This window comes from Anopheles maculipalpis, chromosome 3RL, assembly GCF_943734695.1.
Source record: "Anopheles maculipalpis chromosome 3RL, idAnoMacuDA_375_x, whole genome shotgun sequence".
Taxonomy (NCBI): domain Eukaryota; kingdom Metazoa; phylum Arthropoda; class Insecta; order Diptera; family Culicidae; genus Anopheles; species Anopheles maculipalpis.
In genome coordinates this window covers 6,267,002-6,281,808 of record NC_064872.1, presented here as the reverse complement: position 1 = coordinate 6,281,808, position 14,807 = coordinate 6,267,002, and the positions used below count along the sequence as shown (strand labels likewise).

General features: G+C 43.0%; 2 protein-coding genes across 2 annotated transcripts in view; both read right to left on the bottom strand.

Moving 5' to 3' along the window:
• Positions 1–8,487, bottom strand: part of LOC126563905 (uncharacterized) — a 74,706-nt gene extending 66,219 nt beyond the window's left edge. Inside the window, exons 1-2 of the mRNA XM_050220696.1 lie at positions 8,304–8,487; positions 4,360–4,507 (exon numbers count right to left, since the gene is read on the bottom strand). Coding sequence (XP_050076653.1) covers positions 4,360–4,507; positions 8,304–8,487 — 332 coding nt within the window. The remainder of the gene's footprint in view (positions 1–4,359; positions 4,508–8,303) is intronic.
• Positions 8,488–12,703: 4,216 nt separating this feature from the next.
• On the bottom strand, positions 12,704–14,537 carry LOC126560353 (protein brambleberry-like). The gene is made up of 3 exons (XM_050216315.1): positions 14,518–14,537; positions 14,367–14,458; positions 12,704–14,301 (listed from the first exon to the last, which is right to left on the bottom strand). Exons 1-3 carry the CDS (start codon positions 14,535–14,537, stop codon positions 12,704–12,706), a joined length of 1,710 nt encoding a protein of 569 aa, XP_050072272.1.
• Between the last annotated feature and the right edge of the window lie 270 nt (positions 14,538–14,807).

Below are 14,807 nucleotides of genomic sequence, written 5' to 3'. Positions count from 1 at the left end.
CTAGCAGCTACTTTCTGCCATTGTACCGTCATTTATAATCTCGTCGTATTTCCGTCGTCGTGGTCGTCGTTATGGGGAGATTGGTTGCCTCTGGACTGTGGGGAATCGGGGGCTAACATACGCCAAACATCATCATTAGCTTGGCGTTCCTATTGTATTCCTGCTGCTTGCATTACGCCATGCCAATACATTGGTTGGTCGTCCTTTGCTTCGAACACCGTCAATGCCTTCGGTCGTCAATTAACAGTGGCGTTACCACCACACTGCCGAAAGCCGAAAACAATCAAATGAGTAATTAATTTATTCCACCATAAGCCACCATTAAGCCAACGAGGGAGGTAAGCTCCCAATAATCGGACCTTCTCATTTCAGGGGATGGGGAGGGGGAGAAAACAACCCACTCCGCATCCACAGCTTCCGCCGCCCTTTTTGTTCGTTCGTTTGGCCACAAAACATTCGCCCAACTTGTACTTTGCGGTGCGGTTAAAAGTTAGGCGTAACAACAGTGCCGAGCTTTAGAGTAGTCGCTTTTTTTTAGTCCATTTTAAGGTGGGATTTAAGGCTGGGCTGGGATTAGGATGTAGATTGGTGTCTACAAAACTCCCCGAACGGATTACTACGGTACGGCGGGCTTGCGAAGGCTGCGAATGCGTCAGCTTGCCGATGTTCGTGCGAAACTTTCAGCCACGCATCGCGAATGTTCGTACTTCATAAACTAGGTCATAGTACAGAACGGTCGACAGTGGTACCGCTGGCAGGACCACTGGCAGCCACTCAACACCCTTACGGAATGGAGCGGGGCGGACGGACGTAAGTTGTGAACCACCAAGGTTTAGTATCTCCGTCCGGAGATGCGCTGTAAAAACCCTATAAACAGCGTGCGCCCGTTGCACATACCGATCGCTACTCGTTTCCCTCACGTAACACGCATTTCGGCATCCGTTTAAAAAGGTAGCCACGGCACCCGGGTAGCATTAACTCGCTAAAGACCATTCATTTTACGAAACAAACCTAATATGCACGCGCCTTTTGACTAGTTTTCCTCGTAAAAGCTCACATGCCCGAGTTCCGCTATCTTGTGGCCCGAAAAACGGAAGGGACCAACAACTTGGCGTTTCCCTTTTTCTTCATTGGACGTACGTGATTTGAATAGATGCCCACGTTCGGGGTTTTGATGGCGCTTTGTTGCGAGAAATAACCAAAAACCAAAGGGATTTATATTCATTCCAAGAGGGAGAGACCCCTTGAAGCGCGGGAGCAATATTCCTTGGGAGCAAAACAAAGCCACCGTAGCTGGACGCCTCCCAACACGACTTCAACGTGTCCGAGAGCAGCGAGCGCTATGTCACACACACATCCTGTCGGAATCGTCAACAACCATCGTGTGGCGCACGTTCTGGTTGGGCTTTTTTCAACATCAACATCAGTCCCGTTTGCATTGAGGAGCCTTCTGAAGATGCGCGTGGAAAACGGCTGAATTTTCGGTGACTACAAAGAGCACACTATTAACATTCCACACGACAACCCGTGACAAACTTTCCACACACGCAGATCAATATTATCACAGGGAATTTTATGGTGCGCGTTGCATAAGTTGACGCTATCAACACATGGAACCAATGGGGAATAGACAAAAAATCGTTAAAATGTGAGCACAGGAATAATAAACATCACGTGCGGGTATGTGTCCGTTGACAAGCATCGGCGAACGAAGTTTAAAAATGACACATTTTCTATTTTATTTTGATATTGCTATACTTTCTTTCTTTGGGGCCCAAGGATATAGGAACTCGTCCGAAACCGGGTTTCGAATGTCTGCTGGACCCGGAATACAAGACTGACTGTCCTGCTGCTGATTCACTAAGTCAAAGAAATGGATAAATTGCAGACATTATCTAGAACTTCACTAAAACTTCACGTCACTAAAATCTGAAATCTGCAGACCATATTCTCAGCTGTTCTTGCAACGCTTTTATTATTAGAATACCAATTGAATTCTAATTGAATAAAGTTTATAAAGTTTTATTATCGAACAAGTGGAAATTGTGTGTCATCCCACTATTGTACGAAAAGACCAGACAATTGTACGGAAGATTGGACTGTGCTAACGACCAAGCCATCACAATCCTGAATGCTCCCTTTGAGATCCTGTCTTTGCTGAATGAATTTCGTCGGAAGCTACCACACCGGATTTGTTGGAGGCAAATCGGCTACTGACGAAATCTTTACTCTACGATAGATCCTCCAGGAATACCGAGAGCAACAGATTCCTACAATTGGTGTCTTAGGCAAGGCCTAAGATCGGAACCATGGAAAACCATGTGTTTAAAAGGCGAACCTTGAGCTGGCTGAGCTGTTTTGCGGTACAAATACTCTGAAGAGGATACACGTAAATGAGGATACCAGAGAACGTTGGCTAGATCAGGCGGAATCAAACCTGTCGGAGGTCGAATACAGTCGTGGATAGCGAACTGCGGCCATGGCGCGAGTTTCACGGAAACGGATCGACTCTCAACAGACCAACTAGAAGGGCATCAGTTGTTTTAAGTGTGTTTGATCGTATTTAATTGTGTAATTCTTGTGGACAAAGTTGCTGGAGTGGTTTGAATTGTGTGCAAATCTTAATGACCTCTTCTAGATCATACTGGCCCACCTGGGTAGGTGTGGATATGGCCCACCTGGGTAGGTGTGTGGGGCTCCGGTCCCACCGTGTGAAGACTGGCGCCCTAGTCGCCTCACCACCGAGGCACCCCGGTATTCCAGGGGCCTTCAACATTATACACTCTTAACAAGCTTTTGTAACTAACCGCTTTACGCTTTTCTTTTATGAGTATTCTTATTTAAATCTCTCCCCCACAAAACGGTTAGCCACTGTATAGCTTAATTATTCTCTGCTAATACAATTACCCTAAACCTACCACAGCTCAGACAGGCCTCCATTGCGCAAGCAAACTTTCCACTCGAATTCTATTTATTTCAATTAAACTTTCTCCACAACTGTTCGCTGCTACCGGTTGTGCGCACTTGCCACCAACTTTATCCACCAGTACAACCTCCCTTGGAGCAAGCAAAGGAAAGAATAGCAATTATTCCTTCCGAAAGAATACGCCGAAGTAATAGGCAGCAACATTTTCTCGCCCGTGTAAGTACGACTTTGTGCAATTTTTCTTCACATTTTTTTCTACTCCTCCCGGTGCGGGTCCGGGTGAGGAAAGATGGTTTATCAGCATACAAACGTATAAACACAAAGGAAAAAAAAAAGGCGTCCCCATCAATTAGTCAAGAGTTCTCGGTTTGTCCCTCACCAGCAGCACACCCTGGTGGGAAAATGTTCGTCACCAACGGCGTGATAAACCTTTATAGCTACCATTACGGAACCGGAGGCCCCTCCATACAAGTACTACGAGACATCTTGGGTGACAATGTCACGAGGTCCTCGGTCCTCTGTCACACACACAAAAACACACAAAAGCAGACCGGTACAAATCTCATCGAGCAACAGCAGCAGCTGAAGTAGAAAGAATAATACTAAAAGAACAAGATCAAATTAAGAAAAGCTGGAAAACTTTGGCCTCGGAAGCAATTTCTTCGCGACTGTTGGAGAAGGAAAACCCTCCAAAAAAAAAAAGAGAAAAGATAAATTGCAAACGAACGACCGAACTCGGTCGGCGAGACACACTGTGTTGCGACAACAAGACGGGTACAAGTGTCAACGTTGTTCGAGTGGGCCGCAGTATGACAGTTAGGAGATGGTGACGAAGAAGGCAGAGATTCGGAGGCCCCCTCCCGTTGCCATCGTCGTCGCTCACATCTTGCACAACCGGGTCAAGGTCGGGAGCACCGGAGGAGCACCGGAGACGACCGCACGCGCGCAAGAGACCGCAGAGATATTGTGCCGAGGTAATGACGCGACTGACAGGAAAATATGTTTTCCTTCCTACCATTAGTAGCACAACAGTGGCGGACACACAATTTCTTTTGCAGTTTTGTATTCCTCAGATACAGATAGTTGCATAAATGGTGCTGCTGGAGCCAAAAGGAATTGGAAACGTTTTGCATCGCGCCTTGCAGACGCTCTTCTCCATGCCCTCTTAGAGCCTTCAGAAGCATCTATTTTTATATTTCAAGAATTAGAACCTCTCCTACGCATCCTGGTCACGCCACCGAGAACGATCTATAGAAACTCTTACCGTGTTCCGTATGACCTGTCCAACCTGTCCCTGAAAGGACATGTTAGCAAACCTTTCTATATTTAGTAAACACAAAAATAAAACACCTGTTTGTTGTTTGTCCTACGGTAAAAGGTAAATGGAGAAATGTCCTTTATTTCCCTGTATTTCTTCTGCAGCAAATTCTTACCTGTGCTCGTCCATGTAGACACAGTTTTCGGTGCGCTCCTCCATGCACCGTGGAGTAAACCGTGCCTCAAGGATCGCTATTTTCGACTCGAGATTCCCACACGTTAGCCGTATTTCGGTGTCATAGCAGCCCCATTCCTCGATTACTTCTGCACACGTTTGCGGATTCCAGCAGCGGCAGCAGCAGCAGCAGCAGTCAATGCACGATAAATGGAACGATAGTAAAGCGAAATACAGAAATGGTGTTAGAATTGAAAATGTCTGTTGAAAGTTTCTCCATTTCTACACAAAAAAATCCCCGCAGAATCGTAATCCAAATCCAATCAGCGTTTCTCCCTCGCCCTCTTAGTGTCCCAGGGATCCCATCCTCTAAATGCTAAAGAATTGTTAAATATTTTAGCTGTCCAGGCAACATATAGTATTTGGCCTGCCGACCAAGAGGGTTTCCTTTTTTTTCTCATACCTTTCATTTCACCAGAGCTTTATTTTCTATTTGTAGACAAAGTTTCAATGTCTCTTAGGACACAGCGTTGTGAGCGTTGGTCACCTAACCTAACCACGGACCTAACCTACTAGGCTAAGAACAGAGAGGGATGCTTTCTAACGTTTCTGCTTCATAATTACACCAATAGCACATAGTCTGGTCCCCGAAAGGGACTTCCTCAACAAAAGAACCAATCAGGCGTAGTCAAAGGTCAAGATGAACCTTTTAAAGTACTATTCACTATTAACGTTCTTTTACGGTGCGAAAAGGTCAAAAGCACCATATAAAATGATTATGAAGCGTGGGATTATAAAGAAGAAAAAAAAACGATGGGTCTCACAAATGGAAAATTGTCTAATAATGTTAATGCAGTAGTCTAAAACGGTCTAATACTGGTCTAATCAATAATATGACAAGAAAAATAAGACTAAAATAAGGTAATTAAAAAGCAACTAAAATACAAAAGGAATATTTGTGTAACAAACCAAACAAAAATGAAAAAAAGTATTACGAAAATACAAAACAATTAAGAATAATTGAAAACAAGCTAAACGAAAGAAAAATCAAAAATTAAATAAGGTGTAAAGTAGCAAAACAAACTAATTTAAAAAAAAACATAAATAAAACAAATAAAGTAAAAAGCAAATAATAAAAACAAGTAATAAAAGTAAGTAAACCAAACAAAACAACTAAAGAGACGCTTTTAAAGGACGCATTCAAATCCTTTCGATTGCCATCATGAATACCAATCGGAAAAGGTTCAAATAAACATCATAAAACCATATTCAAAAACTGTCCTCCATAAACATGCTCCCATTGTTCCACGCACACACACACACACTCACACATCTGCAGCCCATGTTTTGCGATTGTTGATACTTTTCCTCTTTAAAATTCCATTCCCAACAACTCAGGACATAATAAATACGATTTACGATTATTCCCACACCAACGGAACAAGATTACACAATTTTCAACCCCTCCCCCCCCACCCCCTCCACGAACGCTGGCGTTAACATTAATCCTCACCCTTTTCCCAAGAGCTGCACGAAGCACCGGACACCTCCTCCTTGAACCGCAAGTCCAAAAGCAACGGAGCTGGAATCGTAGGGCAGGGCAGGGGTTTATGTTTGTGCATGTGCTTGATAATATTTGCACAGTCCTAAAGTTGAGCCTCGATGAGACTTCGCCGAGGCACCAAGGTTGAGAGGGAGAGCGAGCGAATTGGACCGTCACCCTAGAGTTGTCTCCGTAACCTTTTTTGATAACCATACACCCCCAAATTTCTTCTCTCACCCGCTCCATTGGAAAAGGGAACTCTGGCACAATTGTTCCATTCTCCACGGCTAACCGAAATAAAATGTCTACCCGTCCTCCACCGGGACACCGCACCCCGCAAAAGCGCCTAGAGATCCTCGGAAAAAGGGTTCGAAACACTGCCGTTAATGGGACCTTTTTTGGCACAACCTTTCGCGCTACCGGTGACACGGTGCACGGTGCCGAGACGGTTCTGGGTGAGTGATCACTACCACCCATGTCTGCAGTACATGGGTACTGCCGGACACGAAGAATGCGATCCTCGGATCTCCCTTTCTGAAAACGTCACAAGGACAGCACACAGAGGACAAGGTGTTATAAAATTCAGCTAACCACGCAAGGGCTCAGCTACCAAAAGCAGAGGATCCTTGGGTGGGTGGAAGGGTGGATGATTTTATTTGTACACAAAAACACATACACCTTGACTTACAAGGATATCCTACCACTTGGTGGGGCAGGACATTTGAACAGTGAGACCAATTCACTCCAAGAAATACGGTCAATTTTATTATATCCTTCTCGCTGGAGAAGGCTGGTTGATGGAGATGAAGAGACGCCGGGAAAGATTGAGGTGCGAATTTAATAGCAACTGCTGTGTGTAACTGAACTGATGAAACTTTAAATCCCATTCGACCCCATTCCGCCCAATTGATGGGTTATCCCAACCGATACATTTGCGATAATTGCTGTTATGCATGTTGCGGCGGGCCCTTCTTCTGACGCATGCACGTGAAAGAGCAAAGAGAGCTAATTGACCGCATTATTTATCTTGGTAATAAACAAATATCATTAAAGCGAAGGGTCACGTTTGGCCCAATGCCAATTGTGTGGGAGTTTTCTTTTTATTTAATTAATGATACGCGGTTTTATGGTAACAAATTAAATGCTCTTTGCTGTTTGTTTAAGGAAACACTTGTGATAATTGTCGGTTCAGAGTTTCAATTGTTCCAAGAATAGAATTGATGATTGTTAAAAAAGATTATTTCATTATCAAAGTCCATGAATGTTAGAGATCGAAGGATATGTTTTCAAAATAATGTAAAGCAAAAAGCAGCCTTAACAATGAAAGCGTACCCTGAAAATGACCGCTTCCGTTGGGATTGAGTGTTGAAACAGCTCTCACTACTTGTGAGGACAATTATAATAATCTTTGAAGGGTTGACCATGTCAAGAGAATGACACCAGACGATCTGGCACTACAGGATTAGGATGCCGATGAGATAAACCTCATCGTAATAGAGTTTAATCCAGGACTTCGAAGGCTGGCTTGACTGCGGCCTTACGTCGATTCCGCAGAGTTCTTATACATCAATGTACTCTATCGTACATTACTCGTGTTGAGACTGAAATACTCTTCAGTTGTATGATCTGTCATAGCAAGGATCTACAACGATCGTGTCGAACAGGTTCAAATGTCCTTCACAAGGGACGAAAACATCATCACTGCTGGCTACAAATCCATTTTTTTTGGACTTTGAGTCCTAGCAATGTTGGAAGCTCATCGTTCGGTTGCCCAATCGTCTTTCAGAGCTGCGCTTCTCCTGAACTGCACCGACGCACCCGATTTATCCTCCTCTTTCTTTACCCTTCGAATTCCTTCTCCTAAATATTCCTTCATTCGGCAATGCAGTGAGCCATAACAATCTTCTAGATCCTCGAAGTTCGTACCAGACATCTGTTCAACACCTCGTGGTATTTAAGTTCGTTCTCTAATTATTACGTTCGTTCTAAACTTTAGTTCTAAGTCAACTTGTTCTGAACCAATTTAGACATGGAGCTGCGAATTTCTTTTTAGTTTTTTAAGGTATCAAGGACGGCTGATGTTTACCTGTAGACTATGATTCATTTTATATCTGTGCCATCTTTCATGCATTTGAAATTTCATAAATAAAATCACATGGAAGTGATAACCGCATCAAAACTTATCACATATCTTCAAGATACCATTCAGGCACTTGAGCGGGCCTAAACAAAAATTAATTACCATATCGTTGGCATTAAAACTCATCCCTATGGCGAAAGTATTTACTCTTCCGGAAGACCTACTTTCAAACGGCAAGCCCACACACGCACACACACACACGCATTCGGAGTTTTGTACTGCACTTGACATGTTTTATCCTTTCCCTGAAGGGTTTGCTTACCTATCGGTGCTATCATCATCTCCTCCATGGCCCCGTACACCAGCGTACTGCTGCACCATCCCAGCACAATCGGTAGCATCAGTAACCGAATGCCACCCGACAATGAATGCCACCGGGTAACTACTGCTGCTGCTGCTGTTCCTGGCGCACTTCCGGCAGGATCTATGCGACGTTTGCTTGCCATACCTAGCTGTTTGCTTTCCTTTTTTCTTTGGGTTTGATTCAAATGCCAAGTACCGTCAGCACTTCGCCTTGACTTGAATGGTACACGTTTATACTTTCATAAATAGTTGCAATAAATTAAATAAATAGAGACCGGGGTACGGTACACATCCAGCCGTATCCTTCCAGATGTTTGGTCTTGTGATTAAGTTAAACCTTTGCACTGTTTTGAGTAATTGAAATCGCTTATGATACTTTCTTTCCTTCCCGTTTCGTTTAGGCAACTTTAAACATCCCGACACTGGTGTGATAGAGACATTTTTCCATTGCCTCGACAACCACGCTGCCATCCAGGTTGGCGGTTGCCACGTTCTAGAAGATTGCGTGCCATCACCACACACTGAGCATCAATTGAATTGCACCACCAGAACACCATTCTTCTTGTTGCTTTCACTAGCATTTCACCTTACACCACACACCGGTAAACACACCTTACACAACCGGGAAAAAGGGACTCAGCGTGTCCTTCATACAGACACGTCTATCGACTCCCTGCCACTAAATCGCAACACCATCATCATCATCACAACTCGCAAAAGAAAGAAAAAATCTAAAGGATCCCTTAAGTATGTAAGGATGCCCCAAAACCACGACAGTCGACAATGGTCGACGGGAATTCACTCTGACTCTGCTGCGGCGGCCTCTCAACAAAACAATCAGGGAAGCAACATATCCCTCTCCTCAAGGATGCTGTAATGTAAGGAACACTGGCACGCGCGTCTTATCCAACACACTGACACACAGTTCCACAAAACCGGATCCGGACGACAGCAGGTGGTAAAGTCGGCAGGACTGTATCTCAAAACAAGAATCGCACTACACGCGGACGCACGGATTTTCACACGACACAACCGACGATGACGGCTGCTTCATTCTGAGCTGCAGTCGGAGTACGGAACGAATGCCTGATTTCGCCCCTTATCCCTAAGAAGACCGACACCGGTATGCGCTATACCACGAACAGGCGCAACCGAACGACCCTTGCCCCTAACACAGCCGAACGGTACGGACGACAGAACGCATGTGCCGGGAGCGTGCATATTCCGTTCGGGTCGGTCGCTCTCTCGCTCTCTCATCGCATTACCTTGCTAGCATAACAATCCTCACATAATTTCCACCCTCTTTTCTGTGCCTTGCGTCTTCGTCCTTCTTGCCCTTTGCTTTCTTCCATTTATCCCGCCGTTTTGATACTCTCAAACTAATGCATGCTTTACTTGCGTTTTACAGTGTCTCTAAACAAGTGTGCTAGAGATTGAGCAGTTTGGCAGAGTGGTAAGAATGCTGGACTGTGCATCCTTGGAATATTTAAATTCAAATCCCCGAATTCTCTCCAGTTCAGTGTCCTATTCATCTTCAAAAATAAATCGTTAAGCATTGTAACGCAATAATTAGAAAAAATACGCATGTTTGTTGTTAATTATATTTGAAATTAAAATAATTAAAACAAAACATCCAAATCTCTGAATGGAGAACTCCTGTTTGGGGATAAATAACGATGCTGTGTTTTTCTTCGCTCTTTAGAACCATTTTCCCCTTGCATGGAAGATCTGAGAGAGAGCTAGTGGGAAAATGCGTGAGAGAAGAATATTACAAAGAGAACGCCGCTTGAGTTAGGGGAAAATTTGGCATTCTTTACGCTCTCACCACCTGCCTTGGTTCTCATGTTAATTCAGAATAACGAACACAGTAACAGACAGAAAAAAATATCGTTTAATAGTTTACAAGAAAAAGTACCTTACTTTTCACAAACAATCTCGTAAAAGAGGATACAAAAAGATTTAAATTTAGTTTGAACTTTTTTCGAATATCTAAAGGTTGATAAAATAAAAAATAACAATTGCCCATAAGAGATCAAAAATTATTATTTAAGTTTTCGTTCCAAAATGTATATAATAACCTGTTTTTACTCCCATTTTTTGCGTCCCTTAATTCTATGCTTTACTCGCCGTTCGCTCTTCCCACCAGACCCAAGCATTATTTAACAATGCTTGGGAGCACTTGAACACACGCTTCGCCGTTGCAAGTGTATCGGATATTCAAATCTCATCCAAAACTCACAAATTATATTTTTGCAAGTGGCAGACAAAAAAGCAAAGTAAGAGCAAAAATCACGCTCAGCATCAACTTCATGTACCGCCGTAATGGGCTGTTTGTTCTTGTTGTCCAACATGCAGGAGGTCCAACCACACATCCGAAACATTGCTTTCCCGTCCCATGAATGGTTGGTTCCGTTATTATGTATGAAAAGCGTTCCTTTTGTGTGTACGCCGTTTTTTTCCTCCTGTTATAGATTTGATCCCGCATAACGGAAAAAAACATGTATACTTCCGCAGCATCCAGAACGGATGTACATCCCGTGCTTAAGGCTGGTTTTGAACAATGAATGGATTTTTTTTAAATCTTGTCTTTTTTGGGTTTAAAAATACAAAAAAAAAAAACAATCTCTTCCACGAAGAACATGTTTTATTTTGGACTAAGCTTTAAATTATTTTAAAAAAATTCGATATCCCAAACATGTGTAGAAGAATTAATTTAGTGGTGCTTCAATACTAAAGGCCTTATATCCGGTATATCTGGACGATGATAGTGTGAGTGAAGTTTATTCAATACACGTCTCTCACCATCATCAGCTTTCCATGTAACCATAGCAACAGCGGAAACTAGCACAAGCAAAGGATATGGATTCAGCCGATCCACCCATTCTGCTCAACTACAAAACACCGCGGTTTCTATATCGGAGATCGGAAATGTAGCTGCTGCATTCCGATACACATGTGTCACACAGACACGGGCAGCATAAAAGGGCTTTTTTCAGGTTCACTTTGACTCTCTAGGAAGGAACATTATTTCCGTTGTAGCTTATCAACAGTCTGCAATCAGGATTTATATGGCGTGGCCCTGCACAACAGTGGAAAAGTTTCGTTTATGTTTTTAATTAATAAACCATCACGAGAACTGTTCAAACGGAATCTAAATTAATTTGAATTATAAATGAGATGTAAATTAACGATAGCGAGGATTTTAATGCTAGTAACAAATGGAGTTAACAACGATACATTACACTAAGTGAGTCTCTGGACATAAGTTATTAAACGGTATATTTTTCACTATAAAACAAGTTTAAGGTATATAGGAGCTGATCAGGAATTATTATACGACTTGTACAAAAGCCCCAATCTACCGATAAACCAGTGAGAAACGACTTTTATTCTCACACAACACAACGAGGCGAATTTTTAAAGTTTTAAAATGAAACTGCTGAGGTGATTTGATATACAGAATACCAAGAAAATGATCAGTGGACCTTAGTAGAAAAAAAAAGAAAAAAAATTTGGAGAAAAGTGATACATCAGAATATGAGAACGGTTGGACTTTGCCTAAGAGCATGAAATGAAGAGGAGCGACTTTTAAAATGGAGTTGCCGTCCACGCAGAAAGCCCTTTCAGCATATTTGCAACAGAATTTGGAGATGCAATCACAACCACCAACTAAGGATATATTGATACTCAAATGATTTTTTTACATCTTGAAAAAATGCAGAAATCTTGAAACTTAACGCACCTTTAAAATATAATTTAAATTCAACTTTCTTTCAAAACCACCATTGATTGTGCTTGATTGTTACTCATTTTTATTTTTCATCAAACCTTATCCCTCTTCTTTTCGCACACAAAATATGCACCAAATCACAATTACTTCAAACATATTGTACTGCAAAAATGTTATTGCTTGCGGTATTCAACAATTGCAATGATATTTTATCTTAAAATGAATTGAAATTCCTTAACTTAATGACAAACAGTACCAAAAAAAACAAGCTGACAATGATCAATTAAAACTACTTAAACGAAACTAAAACTCGAACCAAGCGATTTCCCTACCCTTCACTAACAAATAAAATTAGAGTAAATTCTACTTGAGGTATTTTATAAAGGCGAGGTAATAGAAAACCAAAAATCATGAAATTGCTTGACATGGACATAAGACTTCATTTTCCTCTTCTTATTCTTGGCACAACGGCTTCGGAAGATACGCCCGGCCATTGAATGGCTTGCGAGACTTATTGATACACCTCGGTAGTTTAATAGTCAGTCCTCAACCACGGAGACACGGGGTACGGATGGGATTTGATATCCGGTTTAGCTGTGTGAAGCTTCTATTTACCACACCTACCTCGTTCACAGTCCCCTAGGCTCGTGCAAACGGCAAAACTCGGCACCAGGCAGTGCAAATCCACGGCAACGGTCGCCTCGCAGCGTCGTTGCCGTACAGTGCACGCGTTCGACGTAAGATCCCTCCCGCTGTGGGACCACATTACGTCGACGAAATTCATCACCAAACTGCGAAACACTACGCCGAAAAGAATCTGCCACGGTGGAGCTGGTCGACTGTTCTCTTGTGATGCTTTTCCGACGCGTTCGCAATTCTTGGACATCATCCACTTCATCACTTTCCTCAGTGGAACGTGTTCGATCGTTTGAAAACCTATGCTCCTCCATTGAGCGTTCCTGTCTGTGGGTTGTTTCTGTCACTTTTGATGCGTTTGTAGTAGTAGCACGTAAAGAAACCATCTTCATAACAGAACGTACCAACAGATCCATCACAGCGACACATCCCAATGCAACAGTTAGCCGTAAAACATCCGATTGAAATAGCTCCAACAAACCACCAATTAGATTCCCAGGAACAGCCACAATAAACGCAACACGTAACAGCCTATCTGCACCAATAAAGGCGAGACAAAGCATACCAAGCAAGAGATAACCTAAATGCACGAGGATCACATTCAGCTTCGGAAGAATCTTCTCGCTACCTCCCATTTTTTCCACTAGCCACGTTAGATAGCGACTAAAATCCTGTTGCAGCGTACGGATCGATTCGAGCATGCTGGCAACGGTGGCGTTGATACGCTGCACCTGCTCCAACGTGTACCGGAACTGATCTTCAACCACCCGATGGTGCTGTGCAAAGTGAACTCCCGTTTCTTCGATTTTGGCCGCAATTTCTGCTGCGTTCGCTTGCAATCGTTCCAGGTCGCTTAGCAACGTGCCGTGATCTAGCTTACTTCGTTTCGATTGTACTTCCAGCTGCTGCATACTCTCATCGATTCGTTGCCGTAGATCCGTCAACAGTACAGCCACTTCCTGTTGGCCTGCTTTAATAAGGTCCTTTCCACGTGCCAAGTCACGAAAGTTTGACTCCACCTTCGCACGGTGCACCTCGGATAGTTGCATTATATCACCCTGCTGGTGCATGATACGCTCATTGTTGCCTTCCATCACGTCCATCGCCTGCTTGGTGATGCTTTGCAGCTTTTGCTGATTGTCTGCCAGCTCGTCCATCATACGCACCTGGTCGTGTGCTGTGGTCATAAGCTTGTTTACCGTTAGCTCCGTTAATCCACGGAACTGTTCGTGCCGCACACTTGCACACACCGCCTTTGCACGGTTTGTAATGAGATGGTAAGCATTCCAGGTGTTCGGGTCCATTCGCTCGGTACACTGGCGGAGCGACATCTCATCGGTACAAGGAAAAACCGGACGACCCTCCGAATTGGACTGACAGTTAAGCAGCATTACAGCAAGCTTTCCCATCTGTTCGGCATTTAGTTCGTGGCAAGATTTTTTCAGCTTTAAAATAACTCTATGATGGCATATATCCAGCTTCGAGAGGTTCATTCCAATCCACTTGGAGGCTTCCCGGATAAAGTTTTCCTCTCCGTCAGACAGTTCGTACGGTACAGATGGGAAAGTATCGACTGCTGTTGAAGAATCGCCTGCAAGAGTATGATTTTCCTATAAGAGCTGCTGCCAAATTGTTTTCTTTTCTTATTAAAGTTACCATTTTCGTCTGTTGGCCATATGTACTCGAGGATGGAAGCCCTAACTGGTGTGGATCCTACTACCAGCACCAGAAGGAAAACGGAAGCCAAACTGCCAATAAATAGAACAAATTATATTTTTTTTTTACTACAATCAGGAACAGAAATTACCTTTCACTATGAAAAAGCATGTTTTTCGCAAAAATCTTTTTGGCAATATAGGGTAGCGTATCTTTTGCGCTCTAAATGACCCCAAGGTTGAAATTTATTTTTGTCCGCCTAATGAGGATCTCCCCCACGATGAGTGGCGTGCGTTCTCCACTCTTGCTGTGCACAAAACTAATACATTTGAAGCAATATAAATTTTCACTTGCAAAACAATAACGGTGAACTATTCGTAACTTATGCAAATCAGCAAATATTTGACATCATTTATGAATATAAACTACAAAACCAAGTAA